Genomic DNA, 23,144 nt, shown 5'->3' on the forward strand with positions numbered 1-23,144 from the left:
TTTTACCTTTGTTTCCAATTTGTAATAAAATAAATGTATAGACTTACATGTCAAAAAGATTAAAAACTATTAGCTGTCAATAAATATAAACATGGTTTTCACATTATTTCAGACATTTATTATTTGGAGATATAATATTAAAAAAATGTCATCTCCTAAGTATAATAATTGTAATTTTTTTAAAGTTATTACTAACTTTAATATTATGTTATTCTATCAGTCTGATTAGTCTGAATAAAAGAAACAATTAAAAATAAAATTTCAGAATATAGAAATATAGGCTTATTTTATATTTTTAATGTACATCCAATATGGTACAATATAGCATTGGCATATTATACACTGATCTAAACTAGTATTTAATTGTTAGAATAAATTGTTTAATACGGTTATATATATATATATATATATATAAACAGTACAAGTGCTTTCAGTAAAAAAAAAAAATTAATAATAATAAAATAAATAAAGGATGGGAACAACTTAAATAAAGTGTGTAATTGATTGTTTGATATACAAAAATAATAGATACACCTCCACTGAGAAAATAAACATACTGTTATTTACAGTCATGGATAGATGGTACAATATACATAATATTCTGGGAATAACGTTAATATAAAATTATTTCTAATTAGTAATATTTATAACAAATTGTATATTCATAGATTACATTTTGGTAAAATATAATTAAATATAAGTCTACACACTGTTCGTCGTAATCAAAAAACAGAATACAATTTTGAAATCAACAATAATAATATTCATTATATTTATAAAAATTATAATTGGCGAATTCTTAAATTCGAATAGAATTATGTTACCCGTCATTCTTGTGACCTGATAATATGTTAACAAAATTAAAAATATCTTGAGTAAACTGGGTAAGCCAACAACCTTTGATATTTTTCGTGTTCTTCAAAACTAAAAATCAAATATCTTCATATTATTTTTCATTTATACTTAAAAATATATATGTATGTAAGAATTTTTAAGCTAATGGTGTTTATTTTATAGTTACAGTATACTGAAAGAAATAAATTATCAAAATATGAAAAAGCAAACTTAATCTAAGGTGTAAAAGATTTTTATCACTTAAATAAATTACAATCGAGTAATTGTTTTATGATTTTACTATATAAAATTATTTTTATAGTTAGGTCACTTACACATATTTTAAGTTTTAAAAATATGATTGGAAAAAAAATCATTTAGGATATTGTTACATAATTAAATTTAAAAAATGTAGATTTTGTAAAATATATTATTGTATTTTAAATTTTTATACTTTGGCCTTTGCTGTTGGAGTTGAACTTTGTTTTCCAGTTGATGTAACTTGTTTATTACTATTACTACTTTTAACAGACAAATTTTGAATCTTAGGTGGTTGTGGTATTATGGTAATTTCATCATTTATTTTCAATGGCTAGTAAAAAAAAAACAACATTTTTATTAAATAATGTAAACATCAAACATTTCAAAATAAACATAAATAATCTTAATTATTTACCTTTGGTGAAGATGTTATAGAAGTTGATGAAGAAGACGAAGAAGCTACAGGTTGATTACCAAGAGGTTTCTTGTTCGAGTTTTTAGCTACATTACTGTGTGCTGAATATACATGGTTTTCAAACTGTTTATACATGCCAAATGTTGCAGTGCAAACAGTACATTTGTAAGATAAATGAGCTGGCTTTAATGATATAGAGTGGTCACGGCTTACATGGTTTAACAACTTCCATTGATAAACTCTACCACATACTGGACATCTAATTTTGAAATTATCAAAAATATTAACACACGAGATCTAGAGATAATTATAAAATTAAAAAATATTACCTTCCACCATCTTTGCCCTTGTTAGCAGCTTCTTGCATACTAGATGTTACCAAACCATGTGATCCTAGTAAATGTCTTTCAAGACCTTGATCAGTAAAAAATCTAAACTGACACTTTTGACAGTTAAGCGGTGGTCGATTATAAATCATCTTTGGATGAATTTTCACTTTATGTATCCACTGCATATGGTTACGCAATTGTTCTAGGTCTTTAATGTAGCCATCACATATTTCACAAATTACAAAAGTTGGTTTGTTGCTACTATTAGTTGAAGTGGATGACGACTGAGTTTGTTGGGGCTTGGATTTAGATATGGTAGACACAAAAGCTGACTGTGTGCTATTCGATGGAAATGATCGAGGCAGAGGTGTTATAGATATACTTGGCTGTTGAACAGATTTACTACTATTTGAATTTTGCTAAAAATAAATAAATAAAAAAGTTTTTTTAAATTAATTGGAAGTGATATCAGTATACAATTATTACCAATTTATCATTGTTTAACACTAAAAAACTAATTATAAATTTAATATTTTTAAATCAATTGTTGTTTATTAACTTATTATTATTATGACTGAGATTTTGATGTAATTAATGTTTTAAATATATAGTTCTATAATCATGGTCAATACCATATGTGCAAATTGAATAAATTTTTTGGGTGGAATCAAGCCCCCCTCCTCATAGGCCATATTGCTTAGTACCACAGAATATAAAAATTAGTACTAATTACTAGATTTTTAACTGGAAAGACTTGACAGACTTTTGGGGGGACTATGTCCCCCCCAAGCCCCCCTTTATCTGCGCCTATGGTCAATACAATATATAATTATGAGTAAAATGAGAAATTTATTGATTTGATAGTTCTGTTTTTAATTTTTAATACACTTTTTTGCCAACTTTCAGATAGAGAATACTCAACAAGTTTTAAGTTGCATCATTATAAATTAAAAGTTAAGCCCATACTGAATCTTTATACAAAATATACATCATCATCTTTCACAACAGTTTCTTGTGACAACATTTTTTCATTCGGTTGAATAAATATAATTTTTATATTTATTAATAAGAATATTAAATGAAAAATAAAAATACACATTAGTTTTGAGTATGAAATTATTAAATTACAATTTTAAGACTTCAAAATTCCAACTTAAACTATGATTAAACTATAACCATTAGTCATAACATATAATGAAATTAAATTTACTTTTGAAGAATGGAATACAACCAAGTTGTATAATAATAATGTTGATAACTTTCATACTTTTTTTTGTTTTTTAAATTTCCAATTGGGGGGGACGAGGTGGCCGAGCGGTCCAACGCGACGGATTTGGCACAGCCGGTCCGAGTTCGATCCTCGACCACTGGGTGGCATTTTTCTCCGTGCAAGTCACGGTGTCCGGAGAACAAGTGCCGCCATCCCCCCACCACGGGGCAAGGCAGAAACCTACGGGTGCCCCATTAGAAATTCTGCCAAACACAATACACGTGTATCAACCTACCCAATATAAAAAACCTACAGTGCCCTCCCCACACCCAATGGCCTATGTTGCCGCGGGTTACCCAATAATTAAAAAAAAAAAAAAATTTCCAATTTTTACTCTAACATAATACAAATATTAATTACCTGATATGTGTGATTGTTCATTGAATAAGGTGTAGGGACAATAATTGGTTGATTGATTGGTTTGATACTAGTATTCTTAAGCAAAATTCCTGTGAACAAATATTATATGATACATTTTGATTGAATATATATTATTACATAATTAATATACATTAATGTATTGTAATAGAAAGTAATCATAGGTAGTCAATAGTTTACTAATAAATTATTCAAAATATTTGATATTTTTTTCAACTTTTAATGTTCTTTAATTTTATGTACCTACAATAAACTGTACTACCTATAGTATTAATATAACAGGCATTTATAGTTTTTGTTTAATTAGTTTTAATAAGTAACTGACAAACCTCCAGAAGTTTGATTTGGCAGTGTAGTTGGAAAAGAAGGCACCATTCCTGGAAACCGCTGCCCTGGTAAAACAGTACGGCCACGAGCTCTAACACCAGAAGCAAGAACCATTTTATTATATTGTTGCTGTTGTAATTGCAACATATTAGGATTGGGAAATTGTTTAAATCCAGACATAGCTGCTTGGTAAACAGCATTACCAGGACTCATTGAAGGTTTATTTCGCAATACCCTGGGTATTTTTGCTGGAGGTTCCCAATCTAATGGAGGTGCCTATAAGTAAACAATTAATAAATTAAATGTACTTCATACACATTAATACATAATATATTACTCAGTATAAAAAATCTAAATTTTATTTACCTGATTGATTTCCGGTCGATATTTTTTGGAACAAGAAATCAAATGTCTTGTTAATTTACCCTTATAACTATCTTCAAATGGACAACTTGGACATTGATGTAAAGCTGGACCTCTTTCTAAGCGCCCTCTAATATTATGTGTATCCATGTGTTGTAATATTTCATGAGGACTGCGTACTTGGAAAGTACAAAAATTACATCTATAGCAGTAATTGGCTGTCATATGTGGAGTCTCTAAATGATGGGCCATTACTAAACTTGATTCAGATTTAAAATTACATAGTTCACATTTTTTTAAACCAAATTGGAATGGATCATTATTCTCTTTACTAAACTCTAAAGTTTTAATTAAAGAACTAATAGCCATGTGAACTTCTTGGGGACATTTATCACCTTCGCGATCTCTTTTTCTTCTCTGAGTACGTAATAGATCAAGTTGAACATGCTCTTGAACAAGGTTTACACCTATTTGCATGAAAAACTTACCTAATGGATTTTCAAAGTAGTTGGGACTTTGAATCTTTGGTTTAACAATATCAGTTTTCTTTTCATCTGAGTCAACAGTGAGATCGGTAATGCTATCGCTTTTTTTTAAATCTGTTGATTCAGACAAATTTTTGGAAATTGAATCATCCTTTTTAGTACTTTCTGATTCATCTAACATTTTCTCATCACCATTTTCATTATTTTTAGGACTATTTTCTTTGCAACCATCTGCTTTTTTTTCGCAACCAGACACTTCATTTTCTGACTCATCGACATCCATCTTTTCATTAGTTTCAGATTTTTTACTACTCTTTTCTTTCTGGTTATTTTCGTTTTTCTTATCTAAAGATTCTTCACATTGATTTTCGTCTTCATCTCCTTTAGCAACTTTTATTTTAACAATTTTTTCAACAAATTCTTTTAATGGTTTTTTGGGTGGCTTTTCATAGACATAAGGCACAATAAAAGACGGAGCTTCAACAACAAACATATCATCAGTTAGAGTTGGTAATATAATTGGAGGTTTCGGAACATTTGTAGGTACTGTAACAGGAGTTGGTGTAGTAGTTAATATGAAAGGCTTGATAGTAGTTTGCGAGTGTTGTACTCGATTATAGGAATTTTGAATTGATTTACTAACGGTTTGAGTGACATTCATTGCACTATTTGAAGTGTTTGATTGCACAGATACCGCAATAGGTAAGTTACTTCGTCCTGTTAACATGTTAGTATCAATGATAACTAAGGTTGGTTCTTTTTTATTACTTTTTTGTTTTGTTCCAGCAGCAATTTCTACCAATTTTTTAGTGTCATTAACAACAATTGGTTTGGTTATCATTGGTGATTTCTGAGGTAAAATTTTAGTGTTGTCATCTACTATTACACTATCTTTCTTCTCTTCGTCTTTATCACTAAAACTTTTGAGTTTGTTTATATTCCGTGTACTTCTACGTGGAGTTAAGGTTATGTCAGGTAAACTTTTCATTTTTTTTTTACCACTACTACCAGAATTTTGCTTTGGATCTGGAACTTTAACAATAGTCACAGATTTATCAAGATTAATTCTAGAATCTTCTAACGATTTTTTTATCTCATTTGACCTACTTTCAGTATCGTTTTGATCAATTATTTCATCTTCTTCATCGTCATCTTCATCTTCGTCATCCATTTGTTCATCATCTTCTGTTTTTTGTTCATCCACTGTATCATCGACTTCCATTTGTTCTTCATTGTCATTGCTATTTATTTCTTTGGTACCATTATAACTGTTTTCTGGATCACACAAATCGTCACTAATTATGGTTGCATTTTCACTGTCAAGAGTCTGATCATCTTCGATAATACTATTATCTGATTTACAGTCTGTATTATTAATTTGATGTTCATCTTCACTATCATTATCTTCATCATTTATTTCACAGTAATCATCTTCACCATCATTACTACCATTCGATAAAGATTTCCTACTTTCTATAAGACTTTTATCAGAATTTAAACTAGAACCACGGTTCTGTTCATTCTTATCAATCATTTTATTGATTTTTTGTGAATCAATCGATTGTTTAAGTTGTTCAGTATTTGCACGAATATTACCATTTAATTTAACACCTAGAACAAACAATAAATCAAAAATTTAGTTATTTCAATTTTAAAAAATATACACAAGAGGACTTTGGCATTCTTATTTAATCTGTAACTACTTATTTACGTACTTAAATCCGTTTCAGTTATTTGTTCAATCTCTGTGTCTGCCATTTCATTGAATAGTTAAGCGAATGAAAAAGAATCTAAAAATAAACAGTGATATTAAACATTTTAATTTTTAAATAAAAGGTAAACCCACAATATGATATATGTAATCCCTAAAACATAAAAACTACTTAGTATTAATAGTGTGAATAATAGTTAATTGATACAATTAAAATTGCTGATTAATATAATTTGATGATAAAGTAGAAACAAAATTAAGAACTAGCTATTGTTATAACATAACAGAATAAGTACACATATTTTCAAATTCAAACATTTTAAACTATCTGTATTATTAAGCATTTGTTATTTATTAAAGTTATAACTAATAGCCATTGAAATATATATATCTAGTTCAAGTTAATATTAACAAATAAATTACGCAAGTACCTATATACAATTATTTACTTAATAAAACAATTTCAAAATTTAACAAATATTTTGAATGGAGGTATTTAAAAAAAATTGTTTCAAGATATTTATTATTCAATGTTAAAATTTTATAGTATTAGATTAAAATTGTTTAATATGTTCTTGATTCCATTTGGTCTCAGTTAATTGCGGAATATGGATAACCAAACTAGTAATTCAACGTTTGTTAAAAAACCGACAAAAAAGACAAGATACAACATTAAAAACGAATAATAACAAATTCGACATCTGAGAACATGTTCTACATATTCATACAGGGCGAGTGCATTCGATTAATATTGTTGACCTAAATCGTTTATCGCCGAATCAGTAGGAGAAATAGTTATCAAAACGCCTTAACTCGCCCAATTTGCTCAGGGAATCGACAATCGAACATTCCAACACGCGATTGAAACAATTTTGAACAAATTATTGTAATGTAATCACCCGTCGGTTAATTCGATATGATATAGATAGTCGTCATCGGACGTCTGGTTGACATTCGAATAACGTATATTATTATTTGTGCTCTGTCGAAATGGCCGTTTGTCGTCCGCGATATTGTGTTGATAAGATTTTTTTGATTATAAATAATAATAATCGTATACGGCCGAACGGATGCTGAAAACCTAACCTAACACCACCGCTGTAGAAAACGGCCGATATGACGCCAACGAACGCGGAATTATTCAGTACGAGTCATCGCTGCTTATGTTTTATACTACCTAGTACCTACGATATTAATATTATAAGGTACGTGTATCGATGTACTCGACCGACGTCGTTGGCACAGTGTCTTAGTCATTATCTCCGTAGTCGCGTACTAACAAATAGTGTGCGAGGCCTAAAGACGAAAAGTTCGATAAGAGCGGACGTAACAGAATTATAGAAACTGAAAACGAATCAAATTCATGATACAAAAAACTAAAAGAAACGAACCGACGGCAGTCGAACGACGATACGCGTACCTGTGTATTGTAATTGTAATATTATGTACGCCGACAACACTCACGTTCTAATGCGATCGCCGATCGATCGATGGAAGAGAGGTGTATTAAATATATGAACGACGAAGGGGTAAAGTGGCCCTCCGTGTGGCGGTTGTTATCCGGTGGAGTTGTTTACGCGCCGCACGAACGAGGCCGCAGCGGCGAGAGGACCGATGACGACGCACTGCTGTTCGCTTCATGTACTGTTGAGTTAGTCGTAACTCAGATCACATTTTCGTTTTCGAATTAACGCGCGCGTACGGATCGACGATCGCGGAAATCATTGTCACGCACCTTTTGTAATAACAACAAGCACTATCTCGAAAACAGTAAAAAAAAATTTAAAAAAAAAATACAATACCTCTCGGGTACCTCTATATATGTTATAAATATTAAAAAACGAAAACTTCACGATGTCGATTAATGGCAATGCGTCTGTCCTAACGGGCGCAAGACATTATTACAAGTACGTACGCACACAAACACAAAGCCACACGTCACGCAAACTGGGGGAAAGCCTTTTTGGTAGTTGTAGTAGTTGTAGTACACTGGTACGATATAGATATAGTAAGTAACGTTGCCCGCCGTATGAAATAGTCAGTAGTAGAGCCGAGCGATCAGAGCATTACCAACAGGGAGCCAACAAAAATACCAAAATCAAGCAAGATGGCGCTGCCGGTCACGTGATCACGAAATTCTATGACGTAGCGCAGGAAAAAGGAAGTGGCGGAGAACCGACCGGGAACGTACTATAGTACTATACTGCCGAACGAACGCGGAACGGGGCAACGGACAGAGAGCTACAGACTGCAGTGAGCACGGCGTATGCCGGAACGGAAGGAAAAACCCGCGGATCGGAAATATTGAAAATTATTGCCGCCGCGGACAACCGAAACCGCCGTAACGCCACTAGTCACTAAACACCCGGTACTCTGTACCCAGCTGGGAGGGTTACGATCCTTTTTTTCACGGCACGCGTGCCTTTGATTGACTGTACAAAATCGACTCGTCCTAATCCCATACTACACCTACATACTATAATTATATCGATCGTAACTACACTATTGGAAAGGAAAGTTTTCAAAAATGTTTGCCCCAAAAAAACTTAATGCGTCAATGTTGTTCACAGCAGAGGAAAATATATAAAAAATTAATAAATAACCATAAAAAATATGCGAACAGCAAAAAAGCATAAGGCAGTCAAATCAACAATTTTCTATTAAAAACAAATTTCTATAGTGTGAAATGAAAAAAAAGATAAACGGCCTCGTTAGTCGTTCTAATGATGGCGGAACGTTCTAGACCGCATATTATAATAATTATTATTATATAGAACGCGAAGCAAGAATGGAGGGGAGAAGGGAGAAGTCTATGTTCCCAAGTCATGCGCTTAGGTTGGCCAACCTGATTTATGTATGGTACTTGGCCCCTGTATTTTATGTATGCGTAGAAAAGCGATGGCGCGCCCAGAAATGTTTAGGTGGGGGGTGAATATATTTTTGTGCTGCATCGGGACCCACAGTCAGGGAAGGTAGTTATGAGGTATGGGGGAGAGAGCGGGACAAAATTTAAAAATTTGACATTTTTTTTCACGATCATACTAAAAGCCCAAGTAATAACGAGATCGGAAGTTTGCTTAAAAATATCTATCGCAAATTGTCTCGTATATTTGATATAATATAACATTAGGTAGGTATATAGTATCTAATCCTCGGTGTTTATGTTAAAAATAAAATGATTATTCATTATTGAAAACATAAAATGAAATACTAGTAATTCCGTAAAAATGACACTATTCTGATGGCAAAACCTGGTGGGACTGGTCTGGTTGAATCTAGTTGAATCTATTCTGTGACTATAGGTAGTAGGTACCTTGTGTAATTAATAATTATATCATTTAAATATTATGTATATTAATATATTATAATATATACCAACAAATTTTAAATGTTAGGTATATATTGATTTATGTATAATAACATAATATTATTATATGTGAAGAAACAAATTTAATCATTTAAAAAAAAATAGAACTTAATACTTAATTTTAAAAAAACAAAAATTTATTTATAATATTCAAATTTATTTTAAGGCATACCCAATTAGTTATTTATTTTAGTTTTTTTAAGTCATTTATTTATTTTTTTTTAATTTTAGACTTGGAATTTAGTTTAATTTGTACAAAATCATAACAATATTTATATAGATCATTTAGTATAATCTTATAATCTTATATTTCCATGATATCTTATTATGAATACATTGTTATACACAAAGATATTATTATAGCTATATATATATGTGAAGAATGTGAAAATGGTTTAGTAATCTTATGAAACACGAGAAAAGCTAATAATTAAATAACACACTATCAAACAAAAATTATTAAATATTGAGGTACTTTATGCAGTCAACAAATAACATGTTTAAATCAAATCAGCTTAGAAAACAGTTACAATATTATTTATAATATTAATGCCTAATGGTCTCAGTTCTCAAATAATACATCAGAAAAATAATTTTTTTTTTTAAATGTATTCAAAATTTAAAAAAGTTCATATATAATTAGATTTTTTGTTATAATTTAAATAATTTATGTTTATTTAATCTAAAAAAAATTAATTAAAAAAAAACAATTATTAGATATAAAAAAAAAAAAAAAACAGAAATTGAATGGAAAATTTACTAATAAAATACCTTAAACATAAATTTAAATTTATTAACTTACTAAAATTATATTGTTTTTGAGTGTATTTTCATTTGTTTTTACAAGTATATATATACATTAAATGTTAATTTTAGATATATACCTAAACACTTTTACCAGGGTCAAACCAAATGATAACATTATAGGGATTTGTAATTTCATTGTTGAACAGCTCTATATATTTTACTAGTATTCAAAAATATCATAGAAGAAACAATACATTTTTTAAATATACTTAACCCTTTCTGGACTGACGGGACTTTAAAGTCCATCGAAGTATAAAATCTGTATAAATTTAAAGAATATTAATAAACTGGTCATACTGACTGATGGGACTTCTATGTCCCATACACTATCAGAAAAAAATAATATAGTTGTGATTTTAGTCTGTTATCATTATCAAAATTATCATTTCGTTTTTCGATTTTTCGATTCCACATGTCAAGCTGTGTTCCTGTGTTTTTCATTTTTTTGAAAGGATTGTAATATAGGTAAGTGTGCATATTATTCATTTTTTTAGGTCTATTATACGTATAGAATGTATTTTATCACTCATAAATAGTATTATAATATTACATAATGTTTTATATCATGTAATCTAAACTCGACTTATAAGTCCCATCAGGCAATAACAGTTTTGTTCCCATAGTGATAAATCATAAAATAATTCAAAATACTACAATTTGGAATATTATTTGTCACAGAAAATGAATTCAATACAGATTGAAGAAATTGAGAGATACTTGGAGGAAATTCCTGACGATGGTGATATTGTTTCAGAGTTTGAAGATTCTGATTTAGATGAATCTGATATTATTCATCCTCTGGATCCACTGGATAAAGTAGAAAATGTTGAAGAATTTGATATACAAAACTTAGGTAACTTTATTTTCTTGAATAGTTATTTATATTTTATTTTATAAATTAATGTATTAATTTATTTTTTATTTATTTATTAGTTTATTTATTTTATTTTATGTTATTTATATTTTATAAAATTCTTAATTATAAGAAAAATACTTTTTTTTAGATGTTGTATTTGATAACAACCTACCCACTGCTGATGGTAACTCCAATAAAGGTAAATTAATATTTGGTATAATGTATACATTACACACATGTATATATTTTTATACAACAAAATTTACTTATTGTACTTATTCTATGAAATTTAAATTCAAATCTTAATTTTGTTTTATATTAGTTTTTAATGATATTTTTTTGATATTTTAGATATTGAATTGTCGTCAGATGAAGAATATGTTCCTAAGAAAACTCAAAATAAGGGTAAAAAAAAAGGAAGTGAGTACATGTAATGTTTGTATAAATGTACTGGTACCTAGTATTAATAAAATAAAATAACATGATATATATATTTTTTTTAGCTAAAAAAAGTAAAAAGATAGTGACCAAGCCTAAATCGAAGAATACAGTTAGAACTTTAGATGACGTTGAGGCTGAGGAGGAAGATCAGACCGACAATTTACGACCTAGAATTTGGCTAAGAAAGACAGATATTGATACTGTTAGACCAGAATATTGTAGACCTGAAGGAGTAAATTTGTTTGAATTTAGTAGATGCAACACCCCTACAGATGTATTTATGGTATTTGTTGAAACAATTTTGAATGATTTGGTTTATCAGACAAACTTATATGGCACACAAAAAAATAAAACACTTAGAATACAGAGAGAAGATATGCTGGTATTCTTAGGTATTAACTTTTTGATGGGATATAACCGTTTACCGTCATATAAAGACTATTGGAGTACATCAGATGATCTTGGAGTTAAACTTGTGTCAAATGCTATGTCTAGAGATATGTTTGAAAAAATTCTCATTCATCTACACTGTAATGACAATACACTATTGCCTATAAACAACAAAGATAAGTTATTCAAATTAAGACCAATAATAGATAAGCTTAATGAATCTTTCAAACGTAACTATTTTGGTACTAGACAAGTTAGTGTTGATGAAAGTATGGTGAAATTTAAGGGTAGGTCAACATTGAAGCAGTATAATCCGATGAAACCAGTAAAGAGAGGTTACAAAATTTGGAGCCTAGCAGATCAAAAAGGATACATGTTAGCTTTCAAAATTTATCAAGGTAAAGAAGAAATTGTAAATCACGAGTTTGACAAATATGGACTGGGTGAACGAGTGGTTTTGGAACTTACCAAATCAATTTGGAACGAACAACGAGAAATATACTTTGATAATTATTTTTCTTCACTACCTTTAGTGCAGAAACTAAAACTAGAGAACACTCTAGCTTGCGGAACAATAAGGACAAACAGAAAAGGGTTACCTACAGAGATGTGTACAGACAAAAAAATGAAAAGAGGCGAACACGATAAAAAGTTTTTACCAGATGGGATTTCATTTTTTAAGTGGATGGATAATAAGGCCGTCAACTTTATATCTAATTTTCATGGTTCTGAAGTTACATCTGTAAACAGAAAAGAAAAGGATGGTACTTCAGTTTCAGTAACATGTCCAACTGTGGTCTCAGATTATAATTCATATATGGGTGGAGTAGACCATGCTGACAGATTACGTGCATTGTATGATATAGATAGGAAATCTCGCAAGTGGTGGCACAGATTGTTTTTTGGTTTGATCGATATTATGTTTGTAAATTCTTATGTAGTTTATTGTACCTTATTTGAGAAAATTCCAGTGTTGGAATACAGAAGAGCTGTTGTACGAGGTTTGCTAACCAAACAATTACCACAGAAAAAAAAATCACCAGCTCAAATCCAAAAAAATTTAAAAAGAAGAAAATCAGCTTATTCTATGCCAAGAGACGTCCGCACTGGAAATCTAGGTATCCATCATCCAACATTCGTAACACAACGGGGAAGATGTGAAGTATGCAGCAATAAAGGTATTGAGTCAAGACCACATTCAAAATGCTCGTATTGCAAGGTCCATCTATGTGTCAATGAAAAAAAAAACTGCTTTTCTGAGTATCATGAATTATAAAAAAACATCTTAAGTATATAAAAAAAGTAATATTTTCTCTAAATTGTAATCGTTTGTATTTTTTAAAAATTAAAATAAAAAAATCCTTAGGAAAACGTGTTTTTTTTGTATTGTTTATATGTATAAGAAAAGTGACCTAAATGCCTGACGGGACTTATAAGTCCAGACCGTAAAGGACTGACGGGACTTTTGAGTCCCAGGATAAAATAAGGATCAAGGATCAAAAATAATGGATTTTTTTGTTCATACCCTATCTTAGATATAGGAAAAAAATCGAAATTCACAAAAAAATTTTTATATTTTTAATGTTTTTAAGCTATCGTCCAGAAAGGGTTAAAATAGGTTACATTTTCTGTGCTAAAAAACCAGGAGAGCCATTTCTTTTTTTTTTAAAGTTTTCCAATGAAAGAGGCCAATTTTTTCCCACCGCCAGACCAATCGTAAAAAAAAAAGTTTCTCGTCTTAACTATATAATTGTTAATATTATAAACATACTTAGCTTTCATACATAACATATAAATTAATAAATTAATTATAAAATATTCAAATTGTAGGTAGGGTTTATAAAATATACAAATTTTAATGATAATATCTTATCATTTAGCTTTTATTATTTTTAAATTTTTGAGCGCTTAAATTTGATTAATTGTTTTTAATTAATTAATTGAAATTAGGATATCAAACAAAAGGGAAAATATACAGTTTAAGATTGGCAAACTGAAGGCCAAGGCTTAAGTATCAATGACACCTAGGCCAATTGTACATAAAAAAAATTTCAGGGTATGTGTGTGTGTATACCCTGCCACCCCTAAATGGTGCCCCTGACAAAAAACCTGTGGGTCTTGAACTCCTGAGAACCTTGGGAACAAATCATTTCTTTTTAAGTATGTATAATATACATCATTAATGAAAAATTTGAAACATCTTATACATTAATTATTATTTTTCTATATCTGTCAAAAATATTACCTTTTTTTCTAACATTATTGTTTATGTTGTTTATATATGCACAAATTACCAATAATTATAATTTGTTTATAGAACATAAGTTTATAACTATTATTAAATGTAAACAGGAGCATGTTTAAAAATTGCTATGTGTACATGACATTAGTTGGACAGATTTATCAATTACCACAACCCTGTTGTGAAAAATAAAATATCCTTTTGCACTACTTCCTAATAGAAATCATATAAATATTACATTTAGTTAAATAATTAAAAAAAAATAATAATGTACTACTGAATATAATTTTAGAATATACTATACAGTAAAACTTACGTTAACGGTCACCTCTATGTAACGGTAAATTTTTTTGGTCCCGTCGAGTGTTATCCTAGTGTTATCCTACCTCTGAAGGACGGGCACCTCTAAATAGCGGTCATTATTTACAGTCCTTTCGGTGACCGTTATATGAAAGTTTACTGTATATAAAATAATATAAAACCACTGGAGTTTCATTATCAATAAACAAGTTTAAAAACAATTGCTTAAAATACAGTAATCAAATTTAACCCTGTTAAATTGAAAGGACAGCGTAATTAACTAAAATCACTTTACAAGATTGGTAAATTACACCTTTATCAAACAATTTTTAAAAGATTCAACCAAAAATATTCTTTTTCTTTTGAGAAATCTGGTTACTTAATTAATTGTTTTGTACAAAATATATGTATTTAATACATACATTTTATTTTAATGATTTAAATAAATCAAAAACTGTCCGTCTAGAATGCTTAATGAACACAGACTTTTTTTTTTTACTCAAATTGATATTGTTATGGATAATCAGTATTTAATTTAGTAAATCAATTAAAAACCAACTATAAATAAATAAAAAAAACAAACCTGATAAATTGTCCTATCATCAAATGGTGCAACCAATTTATAAGAAATGGTTTACTTTACTACTTTTGTTTTCTGTGATAGCTGGTTGGTATATAAACTTTAAGCTGAACAATCACACTTGTACAAATCAGTTTGAATATTAGTTTCTTCTTCTTCTAAAAAAAAAACAAACATTTGGTTTGATTAAAATATATTTAAGAACTAACATTATTTGTTACATATTTAATATCTATAGTGAAATTATATGTAAAGAAAATGTAAGTAGTGTATGTAACGAATAAAAAAACAAAATTAGCAATAAAAAAAATAAATTTGTTGAAATTGTTAGTTAAATGTAATGAAACAGTAAAAAAATAATCTAATTTATAAAAACTAATTTTTTAATATATTTTTCATGATGACATAATTGTTTGAACAAAAAAGAATAAACAATGCAGATGAAATATATCTACCCTATTAATTTGCTTTTAAGTTATTACTTACACTTTACTTGTATTTTATGAGTATATTTTATATGTCATTAAAAACTGGTACTTATATTATCCACAAATTTAGCGCAAATTGAGCTAATTGCCATAAAAAAAATATTGAATTAAATTTGTTTGTATACATTTTTAAATATTTCTGTCATTTACTTGTCATTAATATTTGTTGTGTTGTTTTTTCTAAATAGTTATTTATGATAACAGTTGAGTAAAATTATTATTGTCTGCCGACTGGAAGTGAGCTATAGCACGGCACCGTTAATCATTGTAGCCTATCTTATACAATGTGAATAATTAAACGATAGCATACCTTGTTCAATAGCAATTGTCTCTTAACGTTTCATCATAAATTATAAGTTAAATTTTCTTCAGCAAAAACAATCAATGTAGTTTGTAAGGTTCTCAACATTACAATATTATAATTTTTTTTTTGTAGAAGTTTTCTAAAAAAAAAAAATGTTCTTATTAAGTACATGATAAAAAACCCAATATTTTAACTTTAGTTATGTATTAACTTTCTATTTATCAAAAATATCTCAGTTATAACTACAGAAAAGATACCAATAATACTGATAAACTCACAATGACATTAACAGTTGGAGCAACGTCCTTTCTTGAAGTTTGATTCTTGTTTAGATCTTCTCATGAAAAATGGTGAGTTGTATAAGTATACAATAATATTTTTCTTTGACATTTCAAAAAGGATTGTTAATCAATAATTCCATTCTAATGGTAAATATAAATTAGGATTGTGTGAAATATATAACTTTTTATTTATTGTAATGTTATTATTATTATTATACAAGAAGCTTTAAAATTATTTAAACTCGTTAAAGTAATAGGAACACTTTAAAAATTGAATTCAGAATTTATAATCTTTAAATCAACTATTAAGACGTTCTTAATAAACTCGTAAGTCGTAGGTGGTATGTACTAGGTACTAGGTACCAATGATTAATAAATACAAAAGTCGTAATGTTTACGTATTACACTAAACATATTTTAATTATTTTACACTGGCGAGTAGCGAGTACCGACCTAGAGTCAAGTGGCGAGTGTTGTGTGACGAGTGTTCAGTGGTGGTGATGAATGGTGATTCAGTGATTGCCAAATGATGGTGAGTGGTGACTGGTATAGAAGTCTAGAATCTAGATTATTTTGAATCATTTAATTTATCAAATCAAAATAAATATTGAATGATAAGTGTGAAGTTCGAAACAATATAAATACTATGGAATAAAAAGATGTGAAGAAAGCTCAAATAAAATACGGTGATTGGCGGGTAATATTTGATTTTTTTTTCCATAGTATTGACCGACGATAATGAATTATTATGTTAAGTTACCGATCAAGCACAGTACATGTTTAAAGTATTATAATTTATGACCACAGAGCTGTAACTATTAACTAAGTAGTTTATAGGTTTATGATTATAACATATTATAATTTATAACGTTATTATAACATTTTTTATATGATATCTGAGGTATACACAGTGTTGGGTAAATTACTTTTAAAAAGTAATGAAATTACGTTACTCGTTACTTCAAATATTTTTATTTAAATTACATTAAATTTGCGTTACCTAAAATTATTTTTATCACGATACATTACTTTTCATTAATAAAGTAGTGCGTTATAAATAACGTTACTTTTTTTTATCATTTTTTTAACCATAATATTCAATTCATATTATTCAATAATTATTATGTATATATTTTACAATCATAGACCTAGTGATAATAGACCTATATTAGTATTATGTACAAATGTACAATCATCTCACCTATATGGCTACATAGTCATAACTCATAAGTCATAAATCACAGTTAATTTTTATAAAATTTTATTTTTAAACCGAACTCTTTTCTTTCTGCTAATAAAGTGATAACATTTATTCCTGGAATGTTTAGTAATATTGTTAACTATTATCGGAATCAAAAATAAATATAATTGATTTTTAATTTTTCTGGGATATCCTATACCTGTAATACATTCAAAACTTATTTTAATAACGTGGAAAATAACGCGTTAGTACTTTTCAAAGGTAATTTTGTTACAATTTCGTTACTTTAAGTAAAATGTAATGAAATTACTGCTGCGTTACTGGAAAAGTAATTGCGTTACAGTAATTTATAATTTGCGTTACGTTACTACCCAACACTGGGTATACATTAACCAAGAAATTAGCACAGACGTACAGTTTTAGTATTAAAGTTTTTAATGGTGGAACTATTAAGTAATTAATAATGATCATTATTTCATTAACATTTAATAATTATCTTATGTCTAATCACTGCAATGTTCACTGGTTGAACATTCATAAATCAAAATAGTTTTTCAAATGGAATAAATTATTGCAACTGATCACTGATGGCAAATTAAGTTTTTTGTATAATAAAGCCTTAATTCCAAAATGCATAACAGTACAATACTGTCAATACTATTATATAAATACATATATTAATATATTATTTATGCAACTAAATAATAACCATATTGTACTGAGAACTGAGAAGAGTTTATAAAGCTCTGCCTACTTTACACTTCCATTAAAAAATAACATGACAATTTCTGTATTGTGATTTTACATTTTAACTGGATTTACTAACTTGCTCAAGGCTCAAGCATATAACCATGTAGAAGCGACCCTCGATCAGTTTGATCGGATTCTTGTTTAGCTGCGAATTGCGATTTGTAGTCTGAACCTCCGAAAAACATGGAAACGAATTCGACCACCAACTTGAGTTTTTATCTACGTATTTGTTTGCCCGAGTTCCGGAAACGTTTACGCTATATTCAAGGCCAATCGCTGGATTCGGCCAAACCACACAGTATTTGAGACTCAGCTGCTCAAAGCTAAGCTAAGGATTTGAAAAACCTAGAAAATCTCCACTCGGTTTGCTGTATATATAGTTATAGGGCAATAGAAAATTGGTTCTACTTTCGAGGTTTAACCTTTTTTTTTAAATATTTTTTTTTTTTGGTTGAATAATTAAAATTTATATTTACAATCTGTATTTTCACGTTATACAATAAGTAAATTTGATGTGGTTTGATTGACGGGAGGGAAAGTCACCAAATGGCGGCACCTCGTGAACGCTTAACCTATATTATATACAAAAAATAAAAAAAAACGATTCTGAACTAAGGTGATATCGGTCTTTTTAGGGTTCCGTACAGTAAAACGGGACCCTATGTCCCTATTACTAAGGCTCCGCTGTCCATCCGTCTGTCACCAGGCTGTATGTCATGAACCATGAAAGTTAGAAAGTTAAAATTTTCACAGATTATGTATTTCTGTTCCCGCTATAACAACAAATACTAAAAATCCTAGATTATATAATATAAGCAGTTAGTGGCAGATCCAGGGGGTGGGCAAAGGGGGCATCCCCCCCAATCACCGTAGTTTTCCTTTGTTTTACACAGTGTTAAGCCAATTTTGGAACTTTTTGTACTTTTTCCCCCCCATGCCCCTCCCAAAATTAAGCCCTGGATCCGCCACTGTAAGCATTGTTGCCAAGGCCAACATGTTGATAGATGATGGTATGGAACCCTTCGTGCGCGAGTCCGACTCGCACTTGCCAGTTTTTATAAGGATACTTTAATATAATATTACCTATTTTATATTCCTACTTTATTCAGTAGGTTGAACTAATTTTTGCCAAAAACATGACATATAGGTACCTACAACTTACGTAACAGTTAAATTACCTATAATAAATCCGTAGAATATAGTGTGAATATAGTTAGTATAAATAGCCATTGACGAAATTAGAGAAGCAAGGGAGACTAAACCCCTAATTTTTTGATAGACACAAATTGACGAAATAAAACAATTGATCGATTTTACTTAATGCTGTTAATCAATATAACCACATTGGATTTTTAACGTAAGTATGAGTAGTATGACTACGATTTATCATCAATGTATCAAACCATTTTTGTTATTATGTTATTATTCCAAAAATATTGAAACATTCCCGGAAAACTATTACTTACACACTCGGCGTACCCAGTATTATGAAATGTTGGGGGGGGGGGGGGGGGTACGACATAACATATACATTAAACTAGGTTTTTACTGTTTTCGTATATAGCTAATATATATAATCTGAGCATAAACGAGTTAAAAAGTAAAAGTAAAATTAATTTTACCTTTTTAACTTAAATTTTTTAAATTTAATTTTCATTAACTTAATTTTTTACTAAACTTATTTTAATTGATATAAACTAATAAATAACAAGTTACTTTTAATTAAATTCAAGATAAGTTAATTTATAAATAATTTAATTGGGGACGGAGTAGTCGAGCGGACTAAGACGTCGGTTGTGACGCACACCGGCGCTGGTTTAAACCTTGGTTCACGGGCGGCATTTTTCTTCGGGCAAGTCTCCGTGTCCGGAGAGAAGTGCCGCCATCCCCCACCCGGGTATGGCAGATACCCACAGGTGCCCACTAAAAAATCTGCCAAAACTACACACACGTGTAACACCACCTACAGTTCCCTCCCCTACAAACAACAACAAACAGCTAATGGTTTTAGTTGCCAGGCTTCACCATCGGGCATCAATAAAAAAAAAAATAAAAATAATTATTGATGTTGCATATTACACAACCATTTACTAGAATAGGAAATTAGAAATATAGTTAAATTAATTTCTTGTTCCGTTAACCAAAATTCTTCAAGAAAAATAACTTAATTAAATAGGAAATACAATATATTATAGAAATAGCCATTTATTTTATATTATAATATATAGGTGTATCGTATATATAATATACCATACCGTCCATACCATACTGCGGCATGCGGGCATAATAATAATTAATAAATACTAATAACTAATAAGTAATATGAAATTATCTTATATTGATATCGATAGGTACAATTAATCACAAATGTACAATTCTCAATAACATATAAAATATTTTCACCATATAAATAAGTTATTTATTTATTTATTTATAAATCAAAATATTGTATTTATTTCGGAATTTTCAATTTTGTATGCTTTTGGTACCTACTACATAATTCTTTTAATTCTGAATTCAGTACCTAATAATTTAATTCTATGTATAGAAAGGCTTATTGGCTATTTCCAATTTTATTCGTCTTCTTTCAATGAATGTCAATAAAACTTTATTTGTTGGGTAAAAAAGCTTGAAAATTTAATACAAGGCTCCTACTTTATTGTTACACTGAGTCACAGTTTTTATTTATAAGCATTTAAAGTTCAAATCTTGACAAAATACGGAAAAATCACAAAAATTAGCAAATTATTTTGAGAATTCATAAAAATGTTTCTTTTTAAATCTAAGATTTGAAAATGTAACACAAGATTCCTCATAAGTTTGTCTACCTTTATCAAAAAAAAATGTCTACAAGCAAATCAAATTAAATTTTTACGAGCGTTTTAAATTCATATTTTTACAATATTGGATATTCACTCAATTTCTCATGTAGCATTGTAGCGGTTTTGTTATTTTATTGTAATTCAAAAACGAATAACAGTAGATACATGAAAATTTCACTGAATCTTTATATTCTCATTTTCTATACACCATCATATTTTGACTCTTTTTGAGCCGTTTACGGGCATTGTTAGTTTTAAATAATTTTGGTTTTTTTTTCTATAATTGTCAATAAAATTTTATTTGTTAGGTAAAAAAGCGTGAAAATTTTATACAAAGCTCCTGATATATTGCTTAAATGGCAGTTGAAAAATATTAAAAATACATAGGCATAATTTTTTTTATAAGCATTTAAATTTCGAATTTTGACAACATTTATCAAATGTAAAATGTTCAAATTTTATAGCTATAAGGATTGAAAATTTAAAACAAGGTTTCGTGTAAATAGGTTATACATAAATTACTTTATTCACAATAATATCATCAAATATATTTAGTAATATCATAGGCTGACTGACCGTTTTCGCTCAGAATCGTTTTTCTTATTCAATGATATTATATCATTGAATTCAAATTTAACACCATCCATTACAGCGACCCACTTGTAACCTACTGTACAGAAGAGCGACATCCACTTGCCCACCTTTTTTTATTTAATTTTTTTAATATGGATAAAAAATGATATGATCAGATAAATAACTTGAAAATTAAAAAAAAGATTCCTTATGTAACAGCAGTTTAAATAAATGATAAATAAAACACATTCGTTTCACATTTCAAGTTAAAATTCTGCAAAAATTATTCTAATTCATGAACATTTTCAAATTTTCAAATTGAACAGTTTATAGGCTCGATAATGTAATACAAGGTTCTTCATATATGTTGTTCCAACAGTTAATGAACAAGTATATTATTATTTATATTATGCATAATTCATTAATCCCTATATAGATTATCATCTGAACATGCATGCTGCACTATATAGTAATATATATATATATTAAGAAGTGGCATTGAAGTATTCAAATTTCAAGTATATATAACGGCAGTGAAAGTTATTTAATATTGATAATTGTTTCGAATATAGGTATGGCAATGAGTTAGGTAATAAATTAGAGAACTATAAAATATTTTGTGGTAAATGGCAATGGGACATCGTATAGGTACCTACCTCCTACACATTTTATTATTTTATAGATTTTGTTCGTAAACAGTTACTAATTACTATAAGGCAGTTTAACATAAAATTGAGGTCAAAAACCAAACTTCATGGTACTTTTCAAAATAAACAAGAAAAATTAAAATTAAAAAATCAGAGATCTACACAAATTTTTACGCAAAACCATCTTTTGACAACATCGATTTTGTTTTTTTTTTAACATATAATTTAAAAATAAATAGGTATAAAGACTTGACATTTTCACCCTTTTAGTTTTTGTCGACTTATGAATAATACAATTTTTATTTATAACACATACAAAGTTCCAACAACAAATTTTGTTCTTACCGCAATAAATTAAAATATATACCTAAATATAAAGTCATTAGTCACAATTTTTTTTATAATCGTTTGAAGTTAAAATGTTTACGAAATTCATAAAAATAACAAACAAATCTATAGATTATTAATTTGTGGTTAAAATTTTTATCATTTTTAATTTAAATATATTTAAATAATATACATAATATTTGACATTTTTATAAGATTCCTCATCCGTTATTTTAATGAAATTAAAAAAAATATTATATAATATAAGATTTTTAAGCCATCATAAAAAAGTATAAAAATACATATCATCGTAAAATTAATACATTCAGCGCTCTGATTAAAATCTAAAAACTAAGCAAACAAGAATATTTTAGGTAGCATATTTTTGAAACATT

General features: G+C 28.7%; 2 protein-coding genes across 3 annotated transcripts; one reads left to right on the forward strand and one right to left on the reverse strand.

Moving 5' to 3' along the window:
- Positions 1–466: 466 nt before the first annotated feature.
- LOC132938166 (uncharacterized) lies at positions 467–16,897 on the reverse strand. Of its 2 annotated transcripts, XM_061004853.1 has the most exons (12): positions 16,883–16,897; positions 16,427–16,482; positions 16,155–16,287; positions 15,360–15,514; positions 6,378–6,452; positions 4,181–6,273; positions 3,817–4,090; positions 3,470–3,558; positions 1,840–2,258; positions 1,511–1,769; positions 1,289–1,426; positions 467–924 (listed from the first exon to the last, which is right to left on the reverse strand). In XM_061004853.1, the coding sequence occupies exons 5-12, from the start codon at positions 6,418–6,420 to the stop codon at positions 919–921; spliced, it is 3,321 nt and encodes a 1,106-aa protein (XP_060860836.1). In that variant the 5' UTR covers positions 6,421–6,452; positions 15,360–15,514; positions 16,155–16,287; positions 16,427–16,482; positions 16,883–16,897; the 3' UTR covers positions 467–918. The 2 variants fall into 2 exon arrangements, with proteins under 2 accessions (XP_060860836.1, XP_060860835.1); XM_061004852.1 differs by lacking the exons at positions 15,360–15,514; positions 16,155–16,287; positions 16,427–16,482; positions 16,883–16,897 and adding an exon at positions 7,838–9,329.
- Positions 10,636–15,043, forward strand: LOC132939762 (piggyBac transposable element-derived protein 3-like). The gene is made up of 5 exons (XM_061007114.1): positions 10,636–11,012; positions 11,226–11,400; positions 11,552–11,602; positions 11,755–11,823; positions 11,907–15,043. Exons 2-5 carry the CDS (start codon positions 11,229–11,231, stop codon positions 13,508–13,510), a joined length of 1,896 nt encoding a protein of 631 aa, XP_060863097.1. The 5' UTR covers positions 10,636–11,012; positions 11,226–11,228; the 3' UTR covers positions 13,511–15,043.
- Positions 16,898–23,144: the final 6,247 nt, after the last annotated feature.

Source organism: Metopolophium dirhodum, chromosome 2 (assembly GCF_019925205.1).
Source record: "Metopolophium dirhodum isolate CAU chromosome 2, ASM1992520v1, whole genome shotgun sequence".
Taxonomy (NCBI): domain Eukaryota; kingdom Metazoa; phylum Arthropoda; class Insecta; order Hemiptera; family Aphididae; genus Metopolophium; species Metopolophium dirhodum.